Below are 23,692 nucleotides of genomic sequence, written 5' to 3'. Positions count from 1 at the left end.
TAAAAAAAATACATAATTTATTATAATCACAGATTATTATCCAGCACTGCGCTGGATTCCAAAGTCAGACCAATTGAAGTTCTCGTTTAAATAACATTCAACGTCAAGAGACAAAAACTAATGGAATCGAAGAGTCACAAATTCAATAAATAGTCTTAGAGTAGAGGAGAGCTATTTACAAATGCAAAATTTGCTAATGCGATTAGAATGTCGATAGTAGTGATATCGCTCTAAGGAGGCACCGGTCGGATGTGGCGCGGTATGGCGGTGTGACGCGCACTGTTGCGTTGGCTAATCAGCGTACGTTACTGCGGCAGCGCGTCCGTCTCAGCCAATCAGCGTCTAGCGTTGTTGCGGCGACGCGTACGCTGTGTCGGCTCAGCCAATCAGCGCCTAGCGTTGTTGCGGCGACGCGTACGCTGTGTCGGCCAATCAGCGTGGGGCGTCCACGTTCAAGCGATGTTTCGATAGAGCGATATAACCGGCCGCGTGGCGAGTGGACGACGGTCCGTGGGTCGAGTGCAGCGGGCGCGGCGCGGGAATCACGTCATGTTGACGCCGAGCGAGCGGCTCGCGTACTCGTACACCACGTACGAGATCGACACGGCGGGGATCACCTTTTGTTCATTTTTACATCATTAGTACGAGCTACACATGCTTCGTGCATATCAGAGTAAGATTCGATTAACGGCAAATAGTTTTAAATTCTAATTGACTGATGCGAAATTTGTCAATAACATCGATGCTAACCTTACTCTGATATGTCGATCAATATGAATTGAATAAATAATAAAAAATATATTAATTGAAATGTATAAATATTGTTTTAGCAGATAAAAAAATATATATCAAACAAAATCCTCTTTGAAGCGGATATTCACGGACGCTTATCAATTATTACCACAGAACAGTAAAGCAGATAGAAGTGTGATGTTGGCGTGGCCCACGTGTCACTAGTAAGGTAAGATCACCTAACTTGCTCTCAGTTATGCGCAGAAAAATATTCGAGTCAGTTGTCAGCTGTCAAACCTTTTTTCCATATTTATTCATTAATTAGGACGTGTTGTTCGATATTAGAGTGCAAAAATGATAGCAGTGGAAATAATATCAGCAATGGAGGCATTTTATACCATCGGTAAGTCTTATTTTTATTTATTTTAATTATATTTTATGTTATAACTTCGCTTGTCGTAATTTGTCAAAATTGTATACAAATATCTAGTCAAAATGAACCTTAATCCGTAAGAAATTAATACTATTATAGATCGAACAGCAAACAAGACTTTCTGGAATATTATTGCAATAAACAAACGAATGTCGCTTTAGTGATGCTTGTGGCGCATATCGACAGTATCGATACTTTAGAAAAGACAAACATTATAAATATTAAATTTTATTTTATTTTTCCTTAGCTTTCATTTGTCCAATTTATTTATAGATTTCCCAAAGAGGCTAATTTAAAAGAGAAATGGATAAATGCAACGTGACGAGTTAACTGGATGCTGAACAGCACTAAGTGGTCTAACAAAGGCCACCGATACAGCAAACCTACGGCAGTTCCAAGATTTAAAATAATGCATATTTTCTGTTTGTATTTTGTAAAATATATAGATTAATACTATTCTATTCCGTTTTTTATTTAATAATAATAATATAAAGAGACGTACTTAGTAGTTATAAACATACTCCAAAATGTGACACATTATACTATACTCATATATAAGAAAGAAAAAAAATACACAAAAAATATTTATTTGTGAATTATCGATAACAAGGCTGACATCCCTCAGGGCATAGCATCAGATAAATATCAAGTTAATGTCATTAATGTTGAGTGACACAAATTTCAACCTTATCTCTATGTGATGCGTTTCAAATTTATATCTATCGAAAACTAACGCCCTCTGTTGTGGAGTAGCTGAATATTTTCGAATTTGGAATTTCTGTGCAATGAGAAACAAAACAGCTAATATACCTAGGGATGTTATACTAAAATAAACCGTAACATGGTGCGTTAGGGTACATATTGAAATGCTGAATTTATAACCTAAGTCAGTTTTTACTCAAATTAAGCTGTCCAATCAAAGGCATAGTTTACTTGTAGTGTACTGTATAACTATCGGTTTAAATGTGTGGGTTTGGCGACACTGGTTTTCATACTAATTATGACATTATAGCACTTCTATATGTTTTTACTGTTCTGTGATTATTACATTAGCCGGTAAAATCCTTTTAATCTATGAACAATGTCAAGCATTAAAAAACAATTTGCTCTCGAAAAATATCTATACATTTCAATAACTACCATAAATTCCACAAAACCTTTACTATTCCTTCACCCTTCATAAAAGTAAATACAATTAACAACGCGTATGTATTTGTTTAATCCCCTAGTGGTATTGACATAGATAATTACCTTGATGAAGTTAGGCGTAATGCCGCGGTAAAGGCCACGGAAGCCCTCGCGCTGTACAATGTCTCTGAACACGCCGCTCATTGTGCCCTCTGCGCCTTTTGCTGATCGCTCTGTAAAATTATATACCATATATTGAATAGGTAAAGAATAAATTTTTATACATACAAGGAAAATATGTATGTATAATTCAAAATGGTCAATTATTGTTTTTAATTTCAATTACTGTATGAATAAGCCACGGCTGCGCAATAGTTGATTAGGTATAGAAAATAAAAAAGACGTGTGGCACTCGGGGACTGCCGCGGTAAAGCTATTGCATGCTATGCCTTCAAGCCACACCTCCGTGCCCGTCGGAGTTGGGAGCGTGAGGTTTTTCGTTACGCAATTTCTGGATTCGGTCCCCGCGCTCAAGGCCCGCGATAGAAGCTATGTAAAAATCTATAAGTACTAATATTATAAATGCGAAAGTAACTCTGTCTGTCTGTCTGTTACTCAATCACGCCTTAACTACAGAACCAATTTTCATGAAATTTGGTATGGAGATATTTTGATACCCGAGAAAGGACATAGGCTACTTTTTATCCCGGGAAAATGACGCAATCCCGGAAAACTCACGGGAACGGGAACTATGTGGGTTTTTATTTGACTGCGCGGGCGAAGCCGCGGGCGGAAACCTAGTATTTATATAAGTATGATAAAGAATGTCTATAACAGACTAATAAGAATATCTTTCTTTGTGTCGGTGAATAAACCTAACGGTAGGTATTTACGTGAATTTCTTTACACAATATTTGCAATATTTGCATTAGCCTTGGACATTATTGGTAATTATAATGTCATCATTATGAAGCACATTTACCCCGTTTGTACCTAAAATTTCGTTTCAATGTTCGAATGATACTTATTATTTTTCCATAATATTATCATCGTGTTGAGTGCAAAGATATCAATTTATTTTAATACGAAATACGTAAAAAACTTACTCAATTAAACATAAGAAGAAATTAACGACTGCTATGAAGAAATAGATGACTCATAATAATAATTATCTACGCAGCGCTTGCGATAAGTGATTAAGAAAAACGCGGAAACGTGTTACAATTTCTAGAAAAGGAGATACCGTGCAATGTACAGGAAGTGAGCGAATACACATGTTACTTATATTTTATTAATGTATTTGTGGATTACTATTTCTGCAGAACTGATATCTAATCTAGATCGCAATCTGAATGTAAGACATAGGTTACACGCTCAGTCTGGCGTCAGTTCAGTCCATCAGTCTGCTCAGAATGACGGGAGAATTATCGTCTAACCGGTTGACTGACGGACTGATGGTTCAGAATACCCGTGTTTTTCATCCATCATTCCGGCAACAGTCTAAACCGGATCAAACTGATGGACTGAACTGACGCCAGACTGAGCGTGTAACCTATGAATAAAGTGAAAATTCTTGTGCCAAATAATGTACCTTGAGCTTGCAGTCTGGTGCGAACCAAGGCCAGTGGGTAGGAGCACACCTGGCCCAGTGTACACGACGCGCTGCCGCACGCCAGCAGCAGCAAAATGCCCGGCTGCGAGTTATTCGCTTGGTATTTGCTAATGTACTTCTTCTTGAGCGTCTCGTACACCGCCAGGTCGATGCCCGCGTAAGGCACTATCCCCAGGATATTTGGAATGTATCCCTTGTAGAAGCACTTGAGTCCCTCGCGCGCGTACATCTTCCGCGCCGCGTCCATGATACCGTGGTATTGACCCGTTTTCCTTAAAGCTAATCTCGTCTTTAGCACCTCTAGTGGGTAGATCACAGTTTGGCTAATCGCTCCGGCCGACGCGCCGGCCACGAACCGCTCGTATATAGCGAGCGGGTGATTCTTCTTGTCTCCCTTTATGAGCCGCTTCACTTGCTCGTACGCGGCGAACTTGATGGCGGACTCCGGTGCGATCTTGATCACGTTGATCCCGTTGCCGCGCCAGAGCCCCGTCACGCCACCCTCGTTGATCATTCTTGCTAAACATTTCGACATGTTCTCCCTGGTTGGATTCACCTAAAACGATGGAAATTAGATAAATTATATATATTATGAATGATAATTGTTACACACCTCTTTAGTTAATTTGGTTAATTATGTGACACGATGCCATTTTCTTTTACATTGTAATGTATAATGGTAAGCAACTGTTTACACACAGGTATAAATAAAAATAAATAAATGATAACACCAAGAAATCAATAATGTTACGTTTTGTTTAGACTGCGCAAGTCATTTATTGCTTCAACATGATTGTTTCGAACAGGCAAAAAGTTTGCGTCGTGTAAATGAGCCTTAAATAACTGGAATGATTTCATTAATTTTAAGTAGAGTCAAAGATGATATTTGTTTACATATAATGACTTATTTTTAGGTAGCATGTACGTTGTAATCAAAAGCAAGAATCTATAAGAAAAAACGACGCGTTCTGATTATTTGCACATTGTGTAACCAAATGTAATGTAATTACCTGCAGGAATACTTTAAGTCTATCGAGAGGGGCCGTGCACGTTCTGCTGAACGCACCCGCGATGCCACCAGCTAACAAATGTCGCCACCACTTCCCAGTCTGTAGTTCACTTTGTGTGAAGTCATCGGGTACGTTCATATCCTCCCCGATGTCGAGGTACTGTAAATAGATAACAAATTCATTACTATTTACCGCAACTATTTATAATTCATCAAATAAATACAACGAACGCGAGAGCAAACGTAATTAAACTTGCGAAAAAGATTAGATCACTACGTGTTAATCGCACGGTCATCTTTAATGCGCAGTTTTTGGATTTGGTTAGATGTCTATCGCTTTCAAAAATTCGAAAATACTACAAGTAGAAATAAAATGATACATACATGACGAAAGTGGTTAGTATCGTAAACATGACACAGCAAATAATATATATACTACGTGTTATAAGAATAAAAACTTATTAACTAATTCGGGGTTCAGATGGTCATCTTCCTTTGAACACTCCTTATGTTTTTTACGCTTCATTATTTTGCTGGTCCATACTTTCGTCTTTAGGGTTAACTGCTCGCTCTGACAATAATTTAAATTCATAAAATAAATTTTTGTTTCTCATTTCAATTGGGTAATTAAATTTCTTATATTTACCATTGTATTGTATTATGACTGATTTATATGAAAGTTAGTTACCGTCATGGGTAAAAAGAAGTTTCTTTCCATATCGAACAACATAACTAGAAAGGTTACGAGGTACTTCCAATACATAAATTTGATATTAATTAAACCTGAATTAATGATAAATTTTATAAAGATTTGTGCTGTGGCTTTCATAGTTAAAAAATCCTGAAATTTCAACTAAAACTTTAGTAATTGGTTTTGTAATCCGTTTCTGTTCCTAATGGCCAAAGTATGACAGTGTCATATTGTACTTTTTATTATTATTTTCCCTCTCTTTGGTCTAATGAGGTTCATATTATAGTTAACCTAATATTAAACCTTATCATCTCACATAATATTAACTAAGAAATAGCTAATAAATTTAATCTAATCATTTGTGATTAGATTAAATTTATTAGCTATTTCTTAGCATTAATCTTAGCGTTAATCATTGTACTAAACGTATAAATCATTTGTTCTAGTGTGAACAAGCACTTACACTTACAGCCTATAACCTTGTTCCAACATAGTTCCGGTTTTGACGCTTTCGATACGCGAAATTTTTGCGTGCGATTTAAAATACCGCTGCGTCATAATTAGAAAGTGAAATTCTTATCTTAATTTCTAAGCATAGAAAGTATTATTCATGTATTATTTTAGGAAACTAACCTCTGTGTAGCATTTAAATTAAAATAGGTATAAATGTTCTCTACATGAGTACTTAAACGTCCGCCTATCACAAATAAAAAAAAAAAAAAAACTACTAACTTTTTTTTTAATTTGTGCTTAATTAAACATAAGAAAATTCAGGGTCTACAGAGGTCAAATAAAAAAGCTTCACGAATTCTTTAACGTTTGGTTCCAAAATTGATGTCAAGGACTTAATAGTGGCCTAACTATTCGTTTGAACGATTGCATGAACGCGACGAGGTCGTTTCAAATGACAAGACCAAAACTACTTCATATAAGTAGTATAAATTGAATGGAAGTGGTATACTAATAGATATTAAACCCAATTTGGTAGTATAGCTCAGTATTTGGCTAATAACTACATTCTCCGTTAGTGTTTCGGTCTAATTGGCACGTTGCTAGCCCAATTGATTATTACCTACGAGTTAACAATAACATGCAATACAGGAGACGTAAGGCAGACATGTTGACGAAATCAACTAGGAAATCAAATGCATTTTGATGTTCTTATTGTATGAACAATATATTACATGTATGTAATTTTAATTGACTTTAACAACCTATCGTATACACTCTCTCAGGTTCGTAACGAGGTCAATGCCTTGCAGGAACAGATAATTATTGTAATTATGAACACAAAACTGTTAAACATTAACGATTTTTTTATATTCTGATATAAATTGTAGAATAATCGCACAGCAACGTAACATTATCGGTACTGAGTAGAATTCATGCATATACAAACTTTTGGAATTATATATTACTAGCTTCCCGCCCGCGGCTTCGCCCGCTTTGTCTAAAACATAATAAATTATATACTAAAACCTTCCTCTTGAATCACTATCTATTAAAAAAACCGCATCTAAATCCGTTGCGTAGTTTTAAAGATTTAAGCATACATAGGGACAGAGAAAGCGACTTTGTTTTATACTATGTAGTGATATCTAATTTTATATACAACTAGCTGTCCCGGCAAACGTTGTTCTGCCTTACTCACTCATCACTTAGGGGTATGAAAAATAGATGTTAGCCGATTCTCAGACCTACCCGATATAAACAGAAAATTTCATGAGAATCGGTCCAGCCGTTTTGGAGGAGTATGGTTACTAACCACAGATCACAGAAACTAAAGGGAGATATGGCTAGGGGGCGGAGTCCGTGTCACAGCAATATGCCCAAAAAAAGAACACATGCTGTTTGTTGCATTCAGTTGACGTTCGACCGTCGGCCGGGTATTATTTGACAATGCCGTGTTGTTCCCTTAAAGTTTGTAAAAACCGAAGTGAAACCAGCATCTTTGAGTCAAATGGAATCACATACCATCGGTAAGCACTGAAAATTATACGATTTTCTTACTAAAATTTCAAAAACAATATTACGTAGAGTGATTGATTTCTTGATTTATTATCTTTTATATTATGTGACAGAACGACAGTCACAATACTTTATGTAAATAGTTTACAATGCTTCTTCTGTACGTGTTCTATTCAAACGCGGAGTTCGAATACCGCAGTGTATAATGAACATACTAAAGCTAACAATCGTGTAGTACGGCCGCTGCTCGCGGTCGTTAGTTAAGGATGCAAATCGAGTGTGTCCATGTCGATAAGATTCGGATTTTTACTACCTTATTTTTATATCAAAATGTATTACTATTAGCTTAATATCTGATTGTATTATTATTATTTGATAGGTACTCGAGCAATAATTTTATAGTAAGTATTAAGTAATTATTATACATGGATTAAAAAAAGAAGTCACTTATTTCATACTTATTTTACTTTACAATAAGTCAATAGGCAATGGTTTATGGACTTCATCACCATGAATGCTACCATCAAGGACCAAGGTGTCCATTTCTACCTAGTTACTGTATTGCCTATAAATTGTTTTAATTTTATCATTTCTTATTTTATCGACAAGCAATCCCTATCATAAACGCATATCTTGCGGCTGTAGTGGTGCTATATACGTACGTCACTTACAATCTAGTGTGCGAACGAATAGTCGCTCTCAAATTTTTGTGTGATGACACGCACACAACGCGAAGTATTGTTTTTATTTTGTTTACTGTTGTGTGCGTAAATTTGTAATGAGACACCAGGTTTCGTACTCAGCGCAAGCGATTGGCATCTCTCTAGATCTCTATGTTACTAACATTGTGACACGGGAATTTTATATATAAGATTTTAGATTATAATAAAGACTATAAATAGGTATACAAAAAACTTTCAGTAACTTAAGTATTTAAATTGAATTCATGAAATGTTTCTGTGTGTTTTGTTTCAATTTATAAGTTAGTTTTATAGTGCCAATTTCATGTTATCATCAGTCTTTAAAGAACATTGAATGGTACTTCATGACGTTATCAAGTCAAATTATCCATGATGTTTTAGAGCGGGGGCACACGATGCGTTGCGGCGGCGGTGCGGCGCCGGAGCGGTGTCGCTGCGTCATCTTACATAGAAATATCTGTGGCATGTCACACGATGCGCTCCGGCGCCGCACCAGACTTGTAACCACCAAGACGAGGCGGGGAGGGGTGAATGCGGTGCGACGTCGGAGCGGCACCGCTCAGTTGTTTTGCGTCACAAGGAAGGACACGCTGTGCATCGCTGCTACGACGCCGCTGCGACATAACAACGTTGCGGCGCCGCACCACTCGTGTGCTCACTGACACGGTGAAATCTTTGCGGTGCGGCGCCGCAACGCATCGTGTGCCCGCGCCCTTACTCTTATCTGATAAGAATGTCTGGCATTACAAATTCTATAATAATTATTATACCTACAGATTGAATATATCCGCACCACAAGACGTAGATAAAAAAATCTGAATCAATCTTAATAAAAATGTTGAATTTAGAAAGGAAGCAATGACATTTAAATCACGAGTCTAAAATATGTTGCCTTACATGTTACAACTTACAAGAGTCAGTATTTACTTCATCGCTTTGAATAGGAACTCGATAGGTGTATGTCAAAAACGGTCACTAGGTGATTATGAAGAATAATAATTCGAAATTGGCTTCGTGTACTGTTTAGTATGTATTGAACTGAATGTTTAATATGTAACATTGAGAATCACGAGGATGCCAGATAGAGTAATACGTACATTAATCAACTATAAATACACGTGTATCTTTTTATAACAATGGATAAATTTATAAAAAATTTCTCTTATAAATCCAATTGTAATATTGGTTTATCATAGAGATTCCATTAAAAAATTAAGAGAGCTGACTTCAAAAACAAATTAGTCATTAAATCTTGGAATTCGGATAAAAATCAAAAAGGATTTCCCCGTACTCGTATCAAATAATATTGTCACGAGCATAATGAATGACGCAACTCGCCAATAACGCGGCGCGTGCGCAGCTACGTCACCGGTACATAATATTATTATAGGGCGATGATTAGAAGGCAAAGTCTACCATCAGAAAACCCATATTTAACTGCATATGACAGTTACAGTACAGTACATAAGAGACTTCCTTTTTTTCTATTTCCTTAGTCGCTACCTACATATATCATCTTCTAGAGGAGTAGATATAGATAACGAAAATTGTAAAATGTTTAAGAATGTCATGCACGATATATAAATATATAGGCCGGATGTCACCTAGAATGTGTTAGACAGTCGCCGTGTCCTCGTTTCTGTTACCAAAACTACTCGCCAACGTCAGCGATAAGGCCGAAATTGATGACGAATATGGTGCGAAATATTGGGATTTACACTTTATCGCTATGTAGTCTAGTCTTTTTGTCCTAATTGTTTATACGTGGCGTTCTTTGTAACGTGCACAATCCAGGAAGACAGAGAGGCCACATACAGCTGTTAGATAAGTGTCGTGAGGTTGGATAAAAATAAATCTTTGCACGCATTGTAGCTTCTCTTAAAATAGTATATGAACACGGTTATCCACTAACATTAATTTATGGGTGAACGGGTTAAAAGTCGCATAGCAATTGGTATTTGTCAATGATTAAATATTTGAAATTAAAAATTTACTTATATATAATTGAAGTGAAAGTAAATGGAAGACATGAATGGAATATCAAGTGTCAAACAAAATTCGCTCAACATAATCATGCCATGCAATTCGCTATGCAAAAATGTTGAAAGTACATATAGGTATTTGATTTATATTGTATAAGAAAAAAAATTGAGTCACTTTTTTCAAATGATAATTAAATTGGAAACAATATCAAATTAAATAAATTTGCAATAATATTTATCATGATTCCTCGTAGATAAGGTCACTTAAAAAATATTCATTCAATATCGTAGCATAATTACATAATTATTTTAATGAATCAACTAGGAATTCTAGAAACTTAATTTTCGTCGTTGCCTTGGCAACAGCGTGCATGTGGCCACACACTGTGTGTAAATCTTTTTCCTTGTAGGTTATGTACGCGGGTTATGAATGAAAATATGAATCGGTGAGAGTCCACAAAGACATTTGGAAAATGGAAACATTCAGTACCTTTATTATCCAATCCCAAATATCACCATACACGTGGAAATCCATTTTTAAAATATGTTTTAACAGTTCGATCTGTACGAGGCGAAATCGCCGCGATGAATAAATTGGCATCAACTCAGTGCAGTCTAGGTAACCCGAATTTAGAATATAATTACCTTTGCCAAACATCGACGAAACACGAACAGAAAATCCTCGAAAACATCGCCCGTAGCCCCCGTCACTTCTTCCAGTTCCAGAGACATTTTATCTAGTTTACAATAACGCAAATAAGATAAATAAAATAATTAACTAAAATAAATAAATCACAGTTGGATTGCTTCTTTGGAACTTTTTCAGATCGAGCTATAATAAATATATAATATTTAAACTTTAGTTAACTAATTCGAGTATGTAGGAGCGCGATAACGACACCGTGCACGCGTACAGACATGCCAACGGACATTCTCACACTGAGCAGTGACTAAACCTGATGTAGACGTCATCGTGCTTAAACCGCATATCGTCGCCTGAAAGTAGCAAACGGCGCTTTACCATTGCCGGCACATGGATAAAAAGTCGGCCAAGAGCAAAGCAGACCATGTGAAGTAAAGGGTTCCGTACTAGAAGTACATTATACGTGCCAGAGAACATAAGAATTTAAGAGACCTTCATATTAAAAAATACGAAGTCCTGACAAACAAGTACATACCATTATCTTCGTAGAAATAAATAGTACATAACATATACATAGTTCAAACATCACTCATAAATATTTTTATATGAATTTTTCGTTAACTCTATGCACTCTTTTTGGCACCATAGTAAGAAATTCGAGGAAATTCCTGTTCAGATTAAGCTATATATTTTAAAATAATAGAAGATCTCTACAAACGTTAATTCAAGTAACTAGGTCATTCTTTCACAAAATAACTATTAATTAGCATTATACGCAGTAAGTGGAATCGTAATTCCAATTCAATATTTCTTCATTCAAGCGTGAGATATATCTTCATTTTACCAAGAATTTCATGAATCCCTTGTTTGCATTGAACCCTAAAAAAGACGTTGTAAATTTTATTTAGTTCTTAAAATAGATATTTCACTCTATATGTATTGTTAGTGAAAAGGCAGAATATATTAGCACAAATTTAGAACAAGACAAGTTCAGGGGGTGACCTTAGGTGCATATGAATTATGATATCTTTTACAATACAATACAATGCTACAACAGTATTTAAATTGTTTAAACACTGCGTAGGAAACGGAACTCCAGGAAATCTCAAAGAAAGAGCAAGGCCGTGTGACGTATCCATTGTGTATTTTATAAATTGATGCTGTGCTATGACATTGATTTTTTTTTAATTCTCTACCCTCGAACGTTTAATCACGTAGAAAAAGTAGATATTGCAATAAAAATTCTAATATAGTAAATCGAAACATACACAAATATTCTACCATCTACTACCGACACGTGAAAAGTGAATGCTTACAAAAAAATGTAATTAAATGAAACAATTGAAAGCTTGCCCAACAAGAAAACAAATGTCATTGAAATGCTGACACGTGTTCAAAGGACATTGATAAAACTTTACACTGTATTTTCTTTCGTAAATATTTCATCATTTGTTTTAGAAACAACATTTTATTTGAAATCAAAGGAGAATGGCGAAACTGGGCCTAACAAAATTAGGGCCTTACAGAAATCATAATATATTTAAAATTCAATATGTTATTTTTAATAATTCTTGGTAAAATATTGACTACTGATTCTATGGGAAAACAAATGTTTGAAAAAAAAAGATAATGTGTTCACTAACGGCATTGTTATTTAGATTTCTATGACTACCGGTCTTATCAAGCAGAGATTGTCAGTGCTGTCAGGAGTAAAATAGTCGATATATCGATTAAAACGAATGAATATTTATTTTTATTTTTAGTTTTATATAAAATTCAAATGTTTTATAAATATAAGTTAACTGCGTTACATATTTTATTTTTAACTTTTTAGCACGCTATTTATTTAGGTAATTCTATACATTTTTACTCATGGCGGCCGCACTTTGTAAGAATATTTCTGAAATGTAGCTGGCCGCTTCAATTTTAATTACAATGTCATGTTTGTCGTTTGACTTTTGACATTTGATTGAGGTTTTTCGTTTCGTGGTTAACTTATTTTCTTCATCTTTATCGACTTTCGCTACGTATTACGGACACTGACGATCTCTGTTATTACTATAACCAACCAACGCTTGCACACCGGACTTTGATTACCTACCTTTACGACTCACTACTGCTACCCTACCTGGACACCGACTTTGCATCCGATTTTTCATTTACAAATATGAACTGCATCAACTGTGGTATTAATGCTAATCGTAACAATGCTATACGTATGCATTTGTTACAAGATAACGCAATATTATCAATTATACAACGGTGGGCTGCTCCTCTAACGGTTAGTGGATTAGTATTATCTAAGGTATTTAGTACTAGCTATTGAAATCAAACAAAAACGTAAACACACATTGTTTTATATATATACTAGCGGTCCACCCTGGCTTCGCCCGTGGTACCTACATGTTTAAACTATCCTATCTCTCAAGTTGGATCGAACTCCACATGGTGTGCGAATTTTATTATAATCGGTTAAGTGGTTTAGAAGTCCATTGAGGACAAACATTGTGACACGAGATTTATATATTATATTAATATAATATATATTCACTTTCTTTTGTCCAATTGTAATATTAATTCTTTATTTGTAGATCACTCACTCTGATCACATATGTGATGCATGCTGGAAACTTGCAAATGATTCTTTGAGGATTGAAAATCATGAAGATGACACTGTAACTCTGGGTCATCAACGTGTATGCATTTATTGTGGACGTTCTGTATTGCGCACACGGTTTCATTTACTAAGAACTGATTCTCAACGCGATCAAAGAATTAGAGCAGTGGATATTACCTCGTCATTTAAGTTATTGAGTGTTTTGATAATATTTTAAGTAAAAAGTTGCCAATAATCTTCTTTTTAAATCTCAAAGTAAAAATGAAAGGTGTTTTAACAAAGTATTTCTTTACAGATTGGAAATAGAGCAACATATCTATGTCATTCTTGCTGGGTGAGGGCTCTCATAGGAAGGGAAGCAATAACAGTTTATTATTGTAATTGTTTAGTAGGAAGAAGAACTGTAGGTTGCTGCTGTCACGTTATGTGCATAATATGGTACCTTAGCTGGGCAAGGTATCAACCAGATTTAATGCCGCCAGCACAGTTTCTGGATGATGTGTTAATTGTTTATGATGATAATGATGAATAAACGATTTATGAAAAAACGTGTTTTATTTTATATACAGGGTGTCCCGCTTTCGGTATACTAAGCGCAAAGGGACTTGTAGTTTTGCATACGCTGAGTACGTAAAAAATAATTATAAAATTCCAGACGCATTTTTTTTTAAATAGAGGAATTCTTAAAATTCCATGTGTACACCCCCAACAAGCAAACCGCCCAACTTTGCCACCCGCATGCGAGCTATCGTTTAAGATTATGTTTTCATAGACAAAATACTCACATTAGCGAAGCGGTATATGCCGGCTGCGCGAAGCTAGAGACGAGTACATGGATTTTAAGGAAAAATTTAGCAAAAAATTTTTCGCGTAATTTTGTTATTTAAGTATTTTTTATGTGATCAGTGTATGCAAAACTACAAGTCCTTTCGCGCTTAGTATACCGAAAGCGGGACACCCTGTATAAGTGCCTACGATGTTTTGGTAGGTACTCTAAAAGAATAAAAGTTCGATCCAATATCTCTATTACCTAACTGTTCTTCTGTTACACTCTTTATCTAAATAATGTAGATATATTATAGGATATAAACTTACCTCTACTTAGAAAGAAACAAAGCTATTCATTGAACTCGAGCAAACCTAACCTCAATTTTAGTGACGTTACATGCTCAATATCTCTGCTATCCCATAGAACAGATCTTTAATTGTTATATTTATAGAATCTGTATATTTTTATCTATTTAACCCGACATTAATCATCAGTGTAACGATCAGGCCCAAAGTCCTATGGGAGTTCGCCATTCTCCTTTATATTATTTATAATAAATTGTTTCATAATTTATCTTTGTAGAATTACTAATTTTTATAAAAATGTTTACCTTATGTACTGTACTCATGTAGCAATATTTTATATATTTTTACGACAATAATATGATACCTAGCTGTTATTTTACAGAATAATTTGTACACAATTATGTTTAGAATAGCAATCAGTAACACTGTAGTTTGTTTTGTATATATCTATATCGGGTATTATCTCGGAGTCGACACTAAAATGATGTATAAGATCTTTCTAGATGTTTTAAAAATGTTATTTTGTTTATAATGTGTAAAATAAATAAAGACATCGTGTGCGCTGTTTTACAGAGATGAAAGTAATTAATAATCACTTTTAAATATGTTTCAAGAAGTGAAAAGTGAAGTTCGATACGTAGATAGCGTTTGAAAATTTCTATATAAACATATTTTGTTTTTGAAGACATTCCATAAAAGCTCGGAATAGCCCTCATTAAAAATGTCACACTTCATAGTACATACAATTAATTCGAAACTAAATTGTTTTTAACGACATCTTTAGGACACGTGTTATCACCGTGATATTGTTTAAATGATACCTATATCTCAGACGGTGTAATATTTAAACTAATGAAGGTGTTATACCTTTTTAATAAGAATTTAATAGTCAAACAATAGCCCGACATACATAATGTCTAGTATAACAAGCGATAATTGGCTTCTTGACACAGAAACAGCTGCGTATATCGATGACGTCTTTATTACGTTTTGTATCGACCATCATCTTGAATTACTGTGTACTTACTAGTCTTTGTACAAGTGTTTATTGAATTGTTACATTAACTACGTAAAAGATCCCTGTAAAAGTATAAGGTAACTAAGAAATGAAACGTTTGTATATTTTCTTTTCGGAGGTTCTAGAATTATCCAGATTTGATAAGTCTTATTCGAATTTCCTCAGTGTGCTCCCACACATACAATAAAATGTTCAATGAATATTTCTATAAGTAGGGCTCAACTGGGCATAATTAAATAGAAAATTTCCGCTATCAACATCAATAGTTGTACTGTTCCGAGCTCTATTATTATCTGTATTGGTTATTCCATATGTATTTCTAATAGTTTCATATCAATTAGCAATTAATTACAATAATTTTAATATGAATTTTGAGATGGACTTCAACATATTTTATAAAATTAGGATATTGTAAACATAAATACATGATCAATTGTTAATGAATTATTATAGGGCTATGTAAAATAAGAAATTTTCCAGAAACGTGACGTTAATCCAACAAATGTCGAAAGAGGTAATTTATTGTGGATTTTATTATTTCTAGAATTAAAATGAATGCAATTATTTCGTTTATTTCCTTGTATATTTTACTCAAATATAAATATACATTTACATACCTACTGTTTTTAATTTATTCAGTCTGTATAAATTGTTATCTTTTAAATAAATTGGAAAACGTAATCATTATGCACCTACATTTGCCTAGGTTAGGTTAAATTTACAAATGACAAGGTTGAATTTAGCTTTTACAAGAGCAGAGTATAGTTTTTATCGGAATCTGTATAACTCTTGTTATAATATGATATTGCGTAATATTAAGGTTCAATGTTTATATTATGCTAGTCTTTTATGTGCTAATCTTTATATCATGTAGGTACGAGTATCACAAGGCTAAGTTCAAGATCAAAACTACGTGTCATTTAATTATGTCAACGTACTTTAGCGATATCATCATTAGCCCGTGTAAGCAATAATTATGGAGCTCCAAACTCCAATATGCCCAGAGTAATTATTACAATGTCTTTGCAAATAATTCGGACATGCGTATTTACTTGCTTTAGGGCCGATTTTTCAATGCTTGGATAAAACTTATCCGTCCAATAAAGTATTACACGATAATATTAAAATGTCACGTAAATTGTCAAATAAAGGCAATTAAAATACGTTTTTAAAATGGTAGTTTTATACATTATTCGACGAATAAGTTTTATTCAAGCATTGCAAAATCGGCCCTTATAATAATATGTCATAATGTCGCTAAATCTGATAAAAACAAATATCAGAAATCTGCGCATGGACTTCGACTTAACACAAAAAATAAATTAACATTACGTATTGAACAAAATATAATGTCATATTCCTTATATTATCTGTTATTTTATACAATTATAAAAACGATAAGGTAATCACGACACAGGCACTTTATGACACTGAAGTTCGCTGAAGTATGATAACATCGAAGACCTGTGCTGTTTTTTTATTTTAATTTTAATAATTATAAATCTTTCCAAATAAATAGACAACATACAGACAGATAATTTTATTTACTACATGAAGATCGTATTACTTCTCGAAAGTGCGTATTTAACAAGAAAAGAATGGTCGTTTGATATTATTTTCAAAAAGTTATAGTACTAATTATCAATTTCAAAGAAAAAAAAACAGATGATGCGATTCAATACACATTCTCTAACCATCATATTTTGTTTATACTACATATGTATATAAAATTTTCAAACAAAATAAGCAACTATGTAACAGTGTGTCTTTAGACTTTAGTAAAATGACGCGATAGTTTAATTAGCGGCTATAGAATACAATATGATTGGTTAGGTGATTATGGAAAGCAATCGGATTGAACAGAGATGACACACGTTAACGTTTATGAGACCAAAGGGAGGTTTAGACGCAAACAAAACATTAAATGTTATGTTTATAGTTATATTCTGAGAGTGGAAAGAAACCCGACTGTTAGATAAGGTCTACTATGTATCCGGGTAACAGTAAGTTCAAAATTAGCACTTTATATCTTACATTGGTCTCAAATTAAGACACAGTTCGATTTAAATTGGATATCGTAACAGTGAAAGTTCATTTAAATTCTATGTAGAGTTTTAAAACGGAAATTAAAACTTCTCATTACTAAACTAGGTTCTTACGTATTTATTCTCTTTTGTTGGTTTGATAAAACCAAGTTTGGGTATTAATTGTAACAAAAATTCAATGTTACATTATTATAGGTTCAGTATTAGTAGTAAATCCAATTAATTGAAGTACCTATATGCACTAATCATACTCCTTGTTTAAAGAGAAAGATTCGACAACTATTTTCGTTTTTGATCCCCATTTTATCACAGTGGTTTAACTGCACTAAAATGTTAAGCTGAACTGGTTTAAACTTGAATATACTGGCCTAATTGTAATCAGTTATACAAGATCAACTGGATCGTACAAAGACTAAATACTTTGGTATTTTCTTGTTTCAAAAAATGAGCATAAAATCTCCCAAGGGCATTATTGCATCATTCTAACATCGACAAAGCAAAATGTGTAGATCATGCAATCATTTAACAACTACCATATCAATCTAGCTGATGTTGAGTACTAAATAAACGGTGTTCAATTTATTGCCTTCATACGCAATTCGGAGCTAGCCCGTCACTCGTTCGCTGTGACGTATCGCCCGCGACGCAACTACGTATGGATACGCCCACAGACGAGCCCGCGAATCTAATGGATGATCCAATTATCGAATTACAAGAACCAGGGTTGTTACTTGTGCGCAAACGGATATACCGATTGATAGAACGAATCAATAGCACGTTACAATATACCCTAGGTATGTATCCAAGACAAAAAAATAATAAAAATATATATTGACCATCGACACATTCTAAGTATCGTCGTTTTCTTCTACTGTAAAATTATATTACTTGAACATCTATGTATTTCCTATGAGTCCTTTAAATCAATCAATATCTAAATCGAGGAAAAGGTACGCTAACGCAGACCCATCATGTTTAGGAGTCTCAAAAATTAAAGTTGCCTATCATATGAGCCAATAGTTAATCCATACTAATATTATAAATGCGAAAGTAACTCTGTCTGTCTGTATGTTACTCAATCATGCCTAAACTACTGATCCAATTTTCATGAAATTTGGTATGGAGATATTTTGATACCCGAGAAAGGACATGGGCTACTTTTTATCCCGGGAAAATGACGCAATCCCGATAATCCCACGTGAACGGGAACTATGCGGGTTTTTCTTTGACTGCGCGGGCGAAGCCGCGGGCGGAAACCTAGTAAATAATATTTTTTATTTTCAATAAACTAACTCTTAAAGCTAGAAGTAGTTGCATCATTCATGTTTGCAATAAATTCATTATCAATATCTGAACTTAAAAAATATGAGATAATACAAAGATAATTTTTTATAAAATGAGTCAACAAAATTCATATAAAACCAGGCGTACACCGTTACACGTAAATAAAATATAATTTTATAATCATCTTACAACATAATATTATATAGAGAAATTTAAAACGCAAAAAGGCACTACAAGTACAATTTAACTCCGTTACTACCATAAACCGATATAATGTTCTGTTAATAATTTCGCATCCCACAACTATTTTCTACAACTGAAAGAATTCAAACAATTACCTACGTCCTACACTTCTACACAATGTAAAAGGAGACTTTAAAAAATCGATCGAAGACTCTTTTAACTATTCGAACATAATATTATAGATAGAATATAGATAGCAAGCAATACAGTGAATTAGAAAATGCACGTGTGAGCTTAAAGTACATAAGAACGTTTAAAAACAATCAACCCTACATGAAAAGTATCACGCGATAGTTCAAGGAGGTCAGTCTTGTTATTACGTTGATCCCCACACTGATACATCGCAGTGTGAATATTTTAACAGTAACATTGGAGAGAACCTTCAAGATTAACGATCTCAACTAGATCAACAAACTTTACAATAGAGATGTTTCAATAAATGCATGAGATAACAACTGAAAATAGAAGTTATTGCGTTATGTTTGAAGCAATATTTTATGCAGGATTTTTCCATTGCATTTTTTGCCTTATTAAAGGAAGACAATTGTGCATATTTATACTACATTTCTTGCGTACTGATGTAGACAAAACAATCGTAATATGATGAGACGACGCTGACTTCTTCGCAGTATTAATAAAATGCTTAATTGCTTAAAGTCGTATGAACAAAAAACTTGTATCCAAGTTTTAAAAACAATAAATACATTAGTCTACGTCAGCTATGTTACAATTATTATGTGAAAAAGTATGACCCATACGAGAGAAAATTTTATCATTAGAGAGTATTTTCATGTATAGTATTTCATTTTCATGACCAGAGATAATTTTCTTAAAAACATTTTTTCATATGATAGTTAAGAAAATGATTGATGTAATCCAATTTGTCATACGAAAATGTGATAGTAGATGATCGATAAGCTATCAAAGTCGGAAACTAAGGTCGGAAATATTTAAGTGATTTGGATTTTTTTCATATTATTTCAAAATACATATATGCCTTTTTAGCAATGTCGAGGTCACGCATTATAGAGGTTTCAGTGATCGTATTACACAATAATATTACCTACGTTATGTAACGTAACAATTTTTATAATCTTGTAATAAGTCTGAAATATAATTGTTATTCTTATTTATTCTAATAATTATAAAGCAAAATCTCGTAATTGAATAGATGGTTAATTTTTTGAATCTGTAAATATTATTTTAGCAACTAATTGAAAGAAAAGTACTTAGTCGAAAAATAACAGTTTTCAAAACGTCTACTATTTTGGAAGAGATCTCTTGTAGCGACAAGGTCGTCTCTAACACGCACAAAAATTGTAAAAAAAACAACAATATCGATTGAAATATAAACAACAGAGCTTGAAATATAATGTGTTCCACTAATAAATAACTAATACGAGATTCGAGACACCCGCGTTCGAAAGGTTGCATATTATTAATAATATTCTATAAATAACGTTTACTTTATGGAAACGATCCTTAAATAGGTATTTAGGTAGGTACTTTATTTTATTTTTAATATTAAGGCCTGAATCGGGTAGAATTCCCTTTTAATACCGAAAATTAACACTAGTTATAACCGTTTTTCTTCTTAGATTCTTAATGTACATATCTAAAAAATGTATATTAAAGTTTCGAAAATGATAAAGGGCATGGTTGTTTTAATTTGTTTATTTTACAATCAGGTTTTTTGGAAAAAAATCATGAACTGAGGTCGATTTTTGGACTTTAAACCAAAACGCTAAGTCAATATACTTAAGGGTGATTATACAAAAATGGGGTAACTCGATGTCATCAGCCAATTTAAACAAAGTCTTATTATATTTTATTCAAATAACAATCTATTTTAAAACAATGAAGCGTCCTTTATTTGGTCACTCAATTTCACTTCTTTATTTAAAATACAAATGAATAAAAATAATAAATTAATACCTCAAACGTCAGTACTTTGGCATGTCACAACTCCGAAATCCAACAATCAAGTGACTATCGTTTAAACATTGTCATCGATTTAAGAAAACTTACTAATTCACTACAATCTTTGATGTACATAGTATTATATACTACAACTTTCATAACGCAATGTTTTCCATTTTATTTAAAAAATAAAATTAAACTTTGTCATCGTTTTCACTAGTCAGTCCGTTGTGTGTTTTTTAAATTCGAAATTCTCGCTAAATATCACCAAGTCGAGGTCAAATCCCTGTCTAAGTATTAATGTTGGTAATGAAGTTACTTGTGCACCGCATATTTTGACGGCCGTCATAACTGTACCAGCGCTAGGGTTGTGTTTGTCCTCTAAAATCTTGCTGCGCCAGTCAACATTTCAGTCCTATGGTGAGTCGTTATTTTATTGTTAATCCGATTTTTATTTTCATTTATAAATGGTTAACTATGATTTGTAAAAATATAGTTTGTTGATATTAGAAATTAGGCAAAAAAACCTAATTTGTGATTATAACCTCATATTAAGTCCCTATTCATCAATCCGCTGGCATCAGTCCTTTGTCAGATATCGCGCCAGAGGACTGACGGGGCCCCATAGTACTGATGACTCTATCATTTTTGAGAACTTTTATCTTGATTGCTATTGGTATAAGCATTTCTATATTATATTTCAGTTAAAAACATCATGCGCCACGCTAAAAGAAACTGAATTTGACTAGGGAAGAAACATTTAAAAAAGAGTAGCAAAGAAAAGAGCTATTGAAACAAACTACTAATAATTTTATTAAAAAGATCTTATTTTCTTTTAATTATTGATTTTGATGCTTTCAGGGCATAGCTTTTTATATTTATCAGATAAATACGTATACGTATAATACTGTGAAGTAAAATTACCTCAAAATAACATAAAAGTTAATTAATATACTTAATAACATTATAAAAATGTCAAGGGGCTCTTATGAAAACTCAGATGAGACTTTCATTCGAGCCTTTGGTTTTTAATTTTATAATAATTAGTACTTTTAACATAAATATTGGTAGATTTTTAGGGCTCCGAACCTCAAAAGGAAAAAACAGAACCCTTATAGGATCACTTTGTTGTCCGTTTGTCTGTTAAGACGTTTTTTTTGGAACGCGTGGAGGTATCAATCTGAAATTTATATTGGATACTCAAGATTAAGAACCCTTGGGGATGTAAAATAATCAAACTTATAACGCAACGCAATCAAAAGATACCTACATCGGTACATCCGTTAATACTGCAAATTTCCACAAAATTCAATATTCGCAAGGGAATAAAAAAACACACAGGATGCTTGCCGTGTATACAGTCTACTATAGTTTACTTCTACTCGGTAAATAGCAACGTCTTATAACACAGATAAAGGAAAAATTGCTAAAAGTGTAAATTTTAAGTTACAAACATAATAAACAATAGGTTTGTTAGGAGTCCAACTCGCACTTGGCCGTTTTTTTGTTTCTATTGTTTGTGAATTACTTAAAATATCAAGTAAAACTAATTCAAAGTAGTAAAAGTTAAGTAAGAGAGTAAGAATATTCACGTTGCGTTAAATGTCAGAAGGCTGTTTTGAAAATTGAGACATTGTTTTTCCCAGTATCAAATATTATAAATTATCATTTTTAAACATGTTAAGTACGTAAAATACATGTGCCATTATTAAAACTGAGAGATTTGTAGTAATTTTCATTGAATTTCTTTAAGAATATTACAAGTTATAGTTTTTTATCAGTACCATGTTAGCCTCGTCAGTCCCCTGGAGGCCAAATCCAGAAAATTTAAAATATCTCACAATCTATTTAAAAAAGTGGCTGGCCCGATTTGGAACAATATATTCATTAGATTAGCTATCATATACACCCTAATTTGTAACAATCTGATATAAAAAATATAGTAAACAAAATATCCTCAAAAGTTACCCCATTTTTGTATAATGACCCTTAACGTCAATTATTGTAGTGTTTTTACAGTGTGTTTATGAAATTTAAACACAGGGCATGGTTGTTTTAAATTTTGACTCCATATCCAAATATCTTACAGATATACCGATAGCGGAGTCAGTAAGGATTCCGTTAGTACCCCTTGTGTAATGTGTATGGAGCCCAAAAATAGATAATATTAATTAGGTTTTGGAATTAACTTGATGATTTTCTTACTTGGCATGTCCTTTTTAATGAAATACGTAAGTTAACGTTTCAAAATATAGTTGTACGTTAAATGATAGTGATGATATTGTATTACGTCTTAATTAAGAAAGTTTTACATTACATAATTAAAATTTAAAATCAATTGCATATAAAACCAATTGTAGTCACCTTTTTCTATAACCATAAATCCAAAAACCCACGCATTATTAGCTGTAACCATATTTATTTTCCTCAAATGATTTTCAAAATCTAAATAGGTTACATAATAATTTAAATAGCTTTACATTAAACTTGTAGATGAGATTGCAGTATACAAAACGTAATAATCACACACTTTGGCTTTTGCTATTTCTACAGAAAACTTGGCACGCCACGTAGTCTTATTCAACTCTCGGA

The 23,692-nt window shown here is 33.4% G+C and overlaps 2 protein-coding genes across 3 annotated transcripts in view; one reads left to right on the top strand and one right to left on the bottom strand.

Annotated features, from left to right (window-relative positions):
- SCaMC (Short Calcium-binding Mitochondrial Carrier) overlaps nt 1-23,692 on the bottom strand; it is a 28,027-nt gene continuing 4,335 nt past the window's right edge. Inside the window, exons 1-5 of one of the 2 annotated variants that reach the window (XM_089714364.1) lie at nt 10,902-11,205; nt 4,916-5,074; nt 3,885-4,461; nt 2,417-2,526; nt 1-617 (exon numbers count right to left, since the gene is read on the bottom strand). In XM_089714364.1, the coding sequence (XP_089570490.1) occupies nt 543-617; nt 2,417-2,526; nt 3,885-4,461; nt 4,916-5,074; nt 10,902-10,988 (1,008 nt within the window). In that variant the 5' untranslated portion in view covers nt 10,989-11,205 and the 3' untranslated portion in view covers nt 1-542. Of the gene's footprint in view, nt 618-2,416; nt 2,527-3,884; nt 4,462-4,915; nt 5,075-10,901; nt 11,206-23,692 lie in introns of those variants that run through there. The other variant, XM_089714356.1, reaches the window with a different exon arrangement.
- LOC149491201 (uncharacterized) lies at nt 13,010-14,076 on the top strand. Its single transcript, XM_089714489.1, has 3 exons — nt 13,010-13,180; nt 13,491-13,595; nt 13,812-14,076. The coding sequence occupies exons 1-3, from the start codon at nt 13,067-13,069 to the stop codon at nt 14,046-14,048; spliced, it is 456 nt and encodes a 151-aa protein (XP_089570615.1). The 5' UTR covers nt 13,010-13,066; the 3' UTR covers nt 14,049-14,076.

The sequence above is a fragment of the Colias philodice genome, chromosome 1 (genome assembly GCF_061535455.1).
Source record: "Colias philodice isolate Cphi_HAF_F1 chromosome 1, ilColPhil1 Martin Lab GWU primary, whole genome shotgun sequence".
Classification (NCBI taxonomy): domain Eukaryota; kingdom Metazoa; phylum Arthropoda; class Insecta; order Lepidoptera; family Pieridae; genus Colias; species Colias philodice.
The sequence above is the reverse complement of the archived record's forward strand: the minus strand, read 5'-3'. Positions and strand labels throughout refer to the sequence as shown.

What these genes read in the sequence shown, in the direction of transcription:
- LOC149491201 (XM_089714489.1), top strand. Translation starts at nt 13,067, where the DNA reads ATGAACTGCATCAACTGTGGTATTAATGCTAATCGTAACAATGCTATA. An exon ending in GGTGGGCTGCTCCTCTAACG is followed by an intron (nt 13,181 to 13,490) that starts GTTAGTGGATTA and finishes CTTTATTTGTAG; the next exon opens with ATCACTCACTCTGATCACAT. An exon ending in TAACTCTGGGTCATCAACGT is followed by an intron (nt 13,596 to 13,811) that starts GTATGCATTTAT and finishes ATTTCTTTACAG; the next exon opens with ATTGGAAATAGAGCAACATA.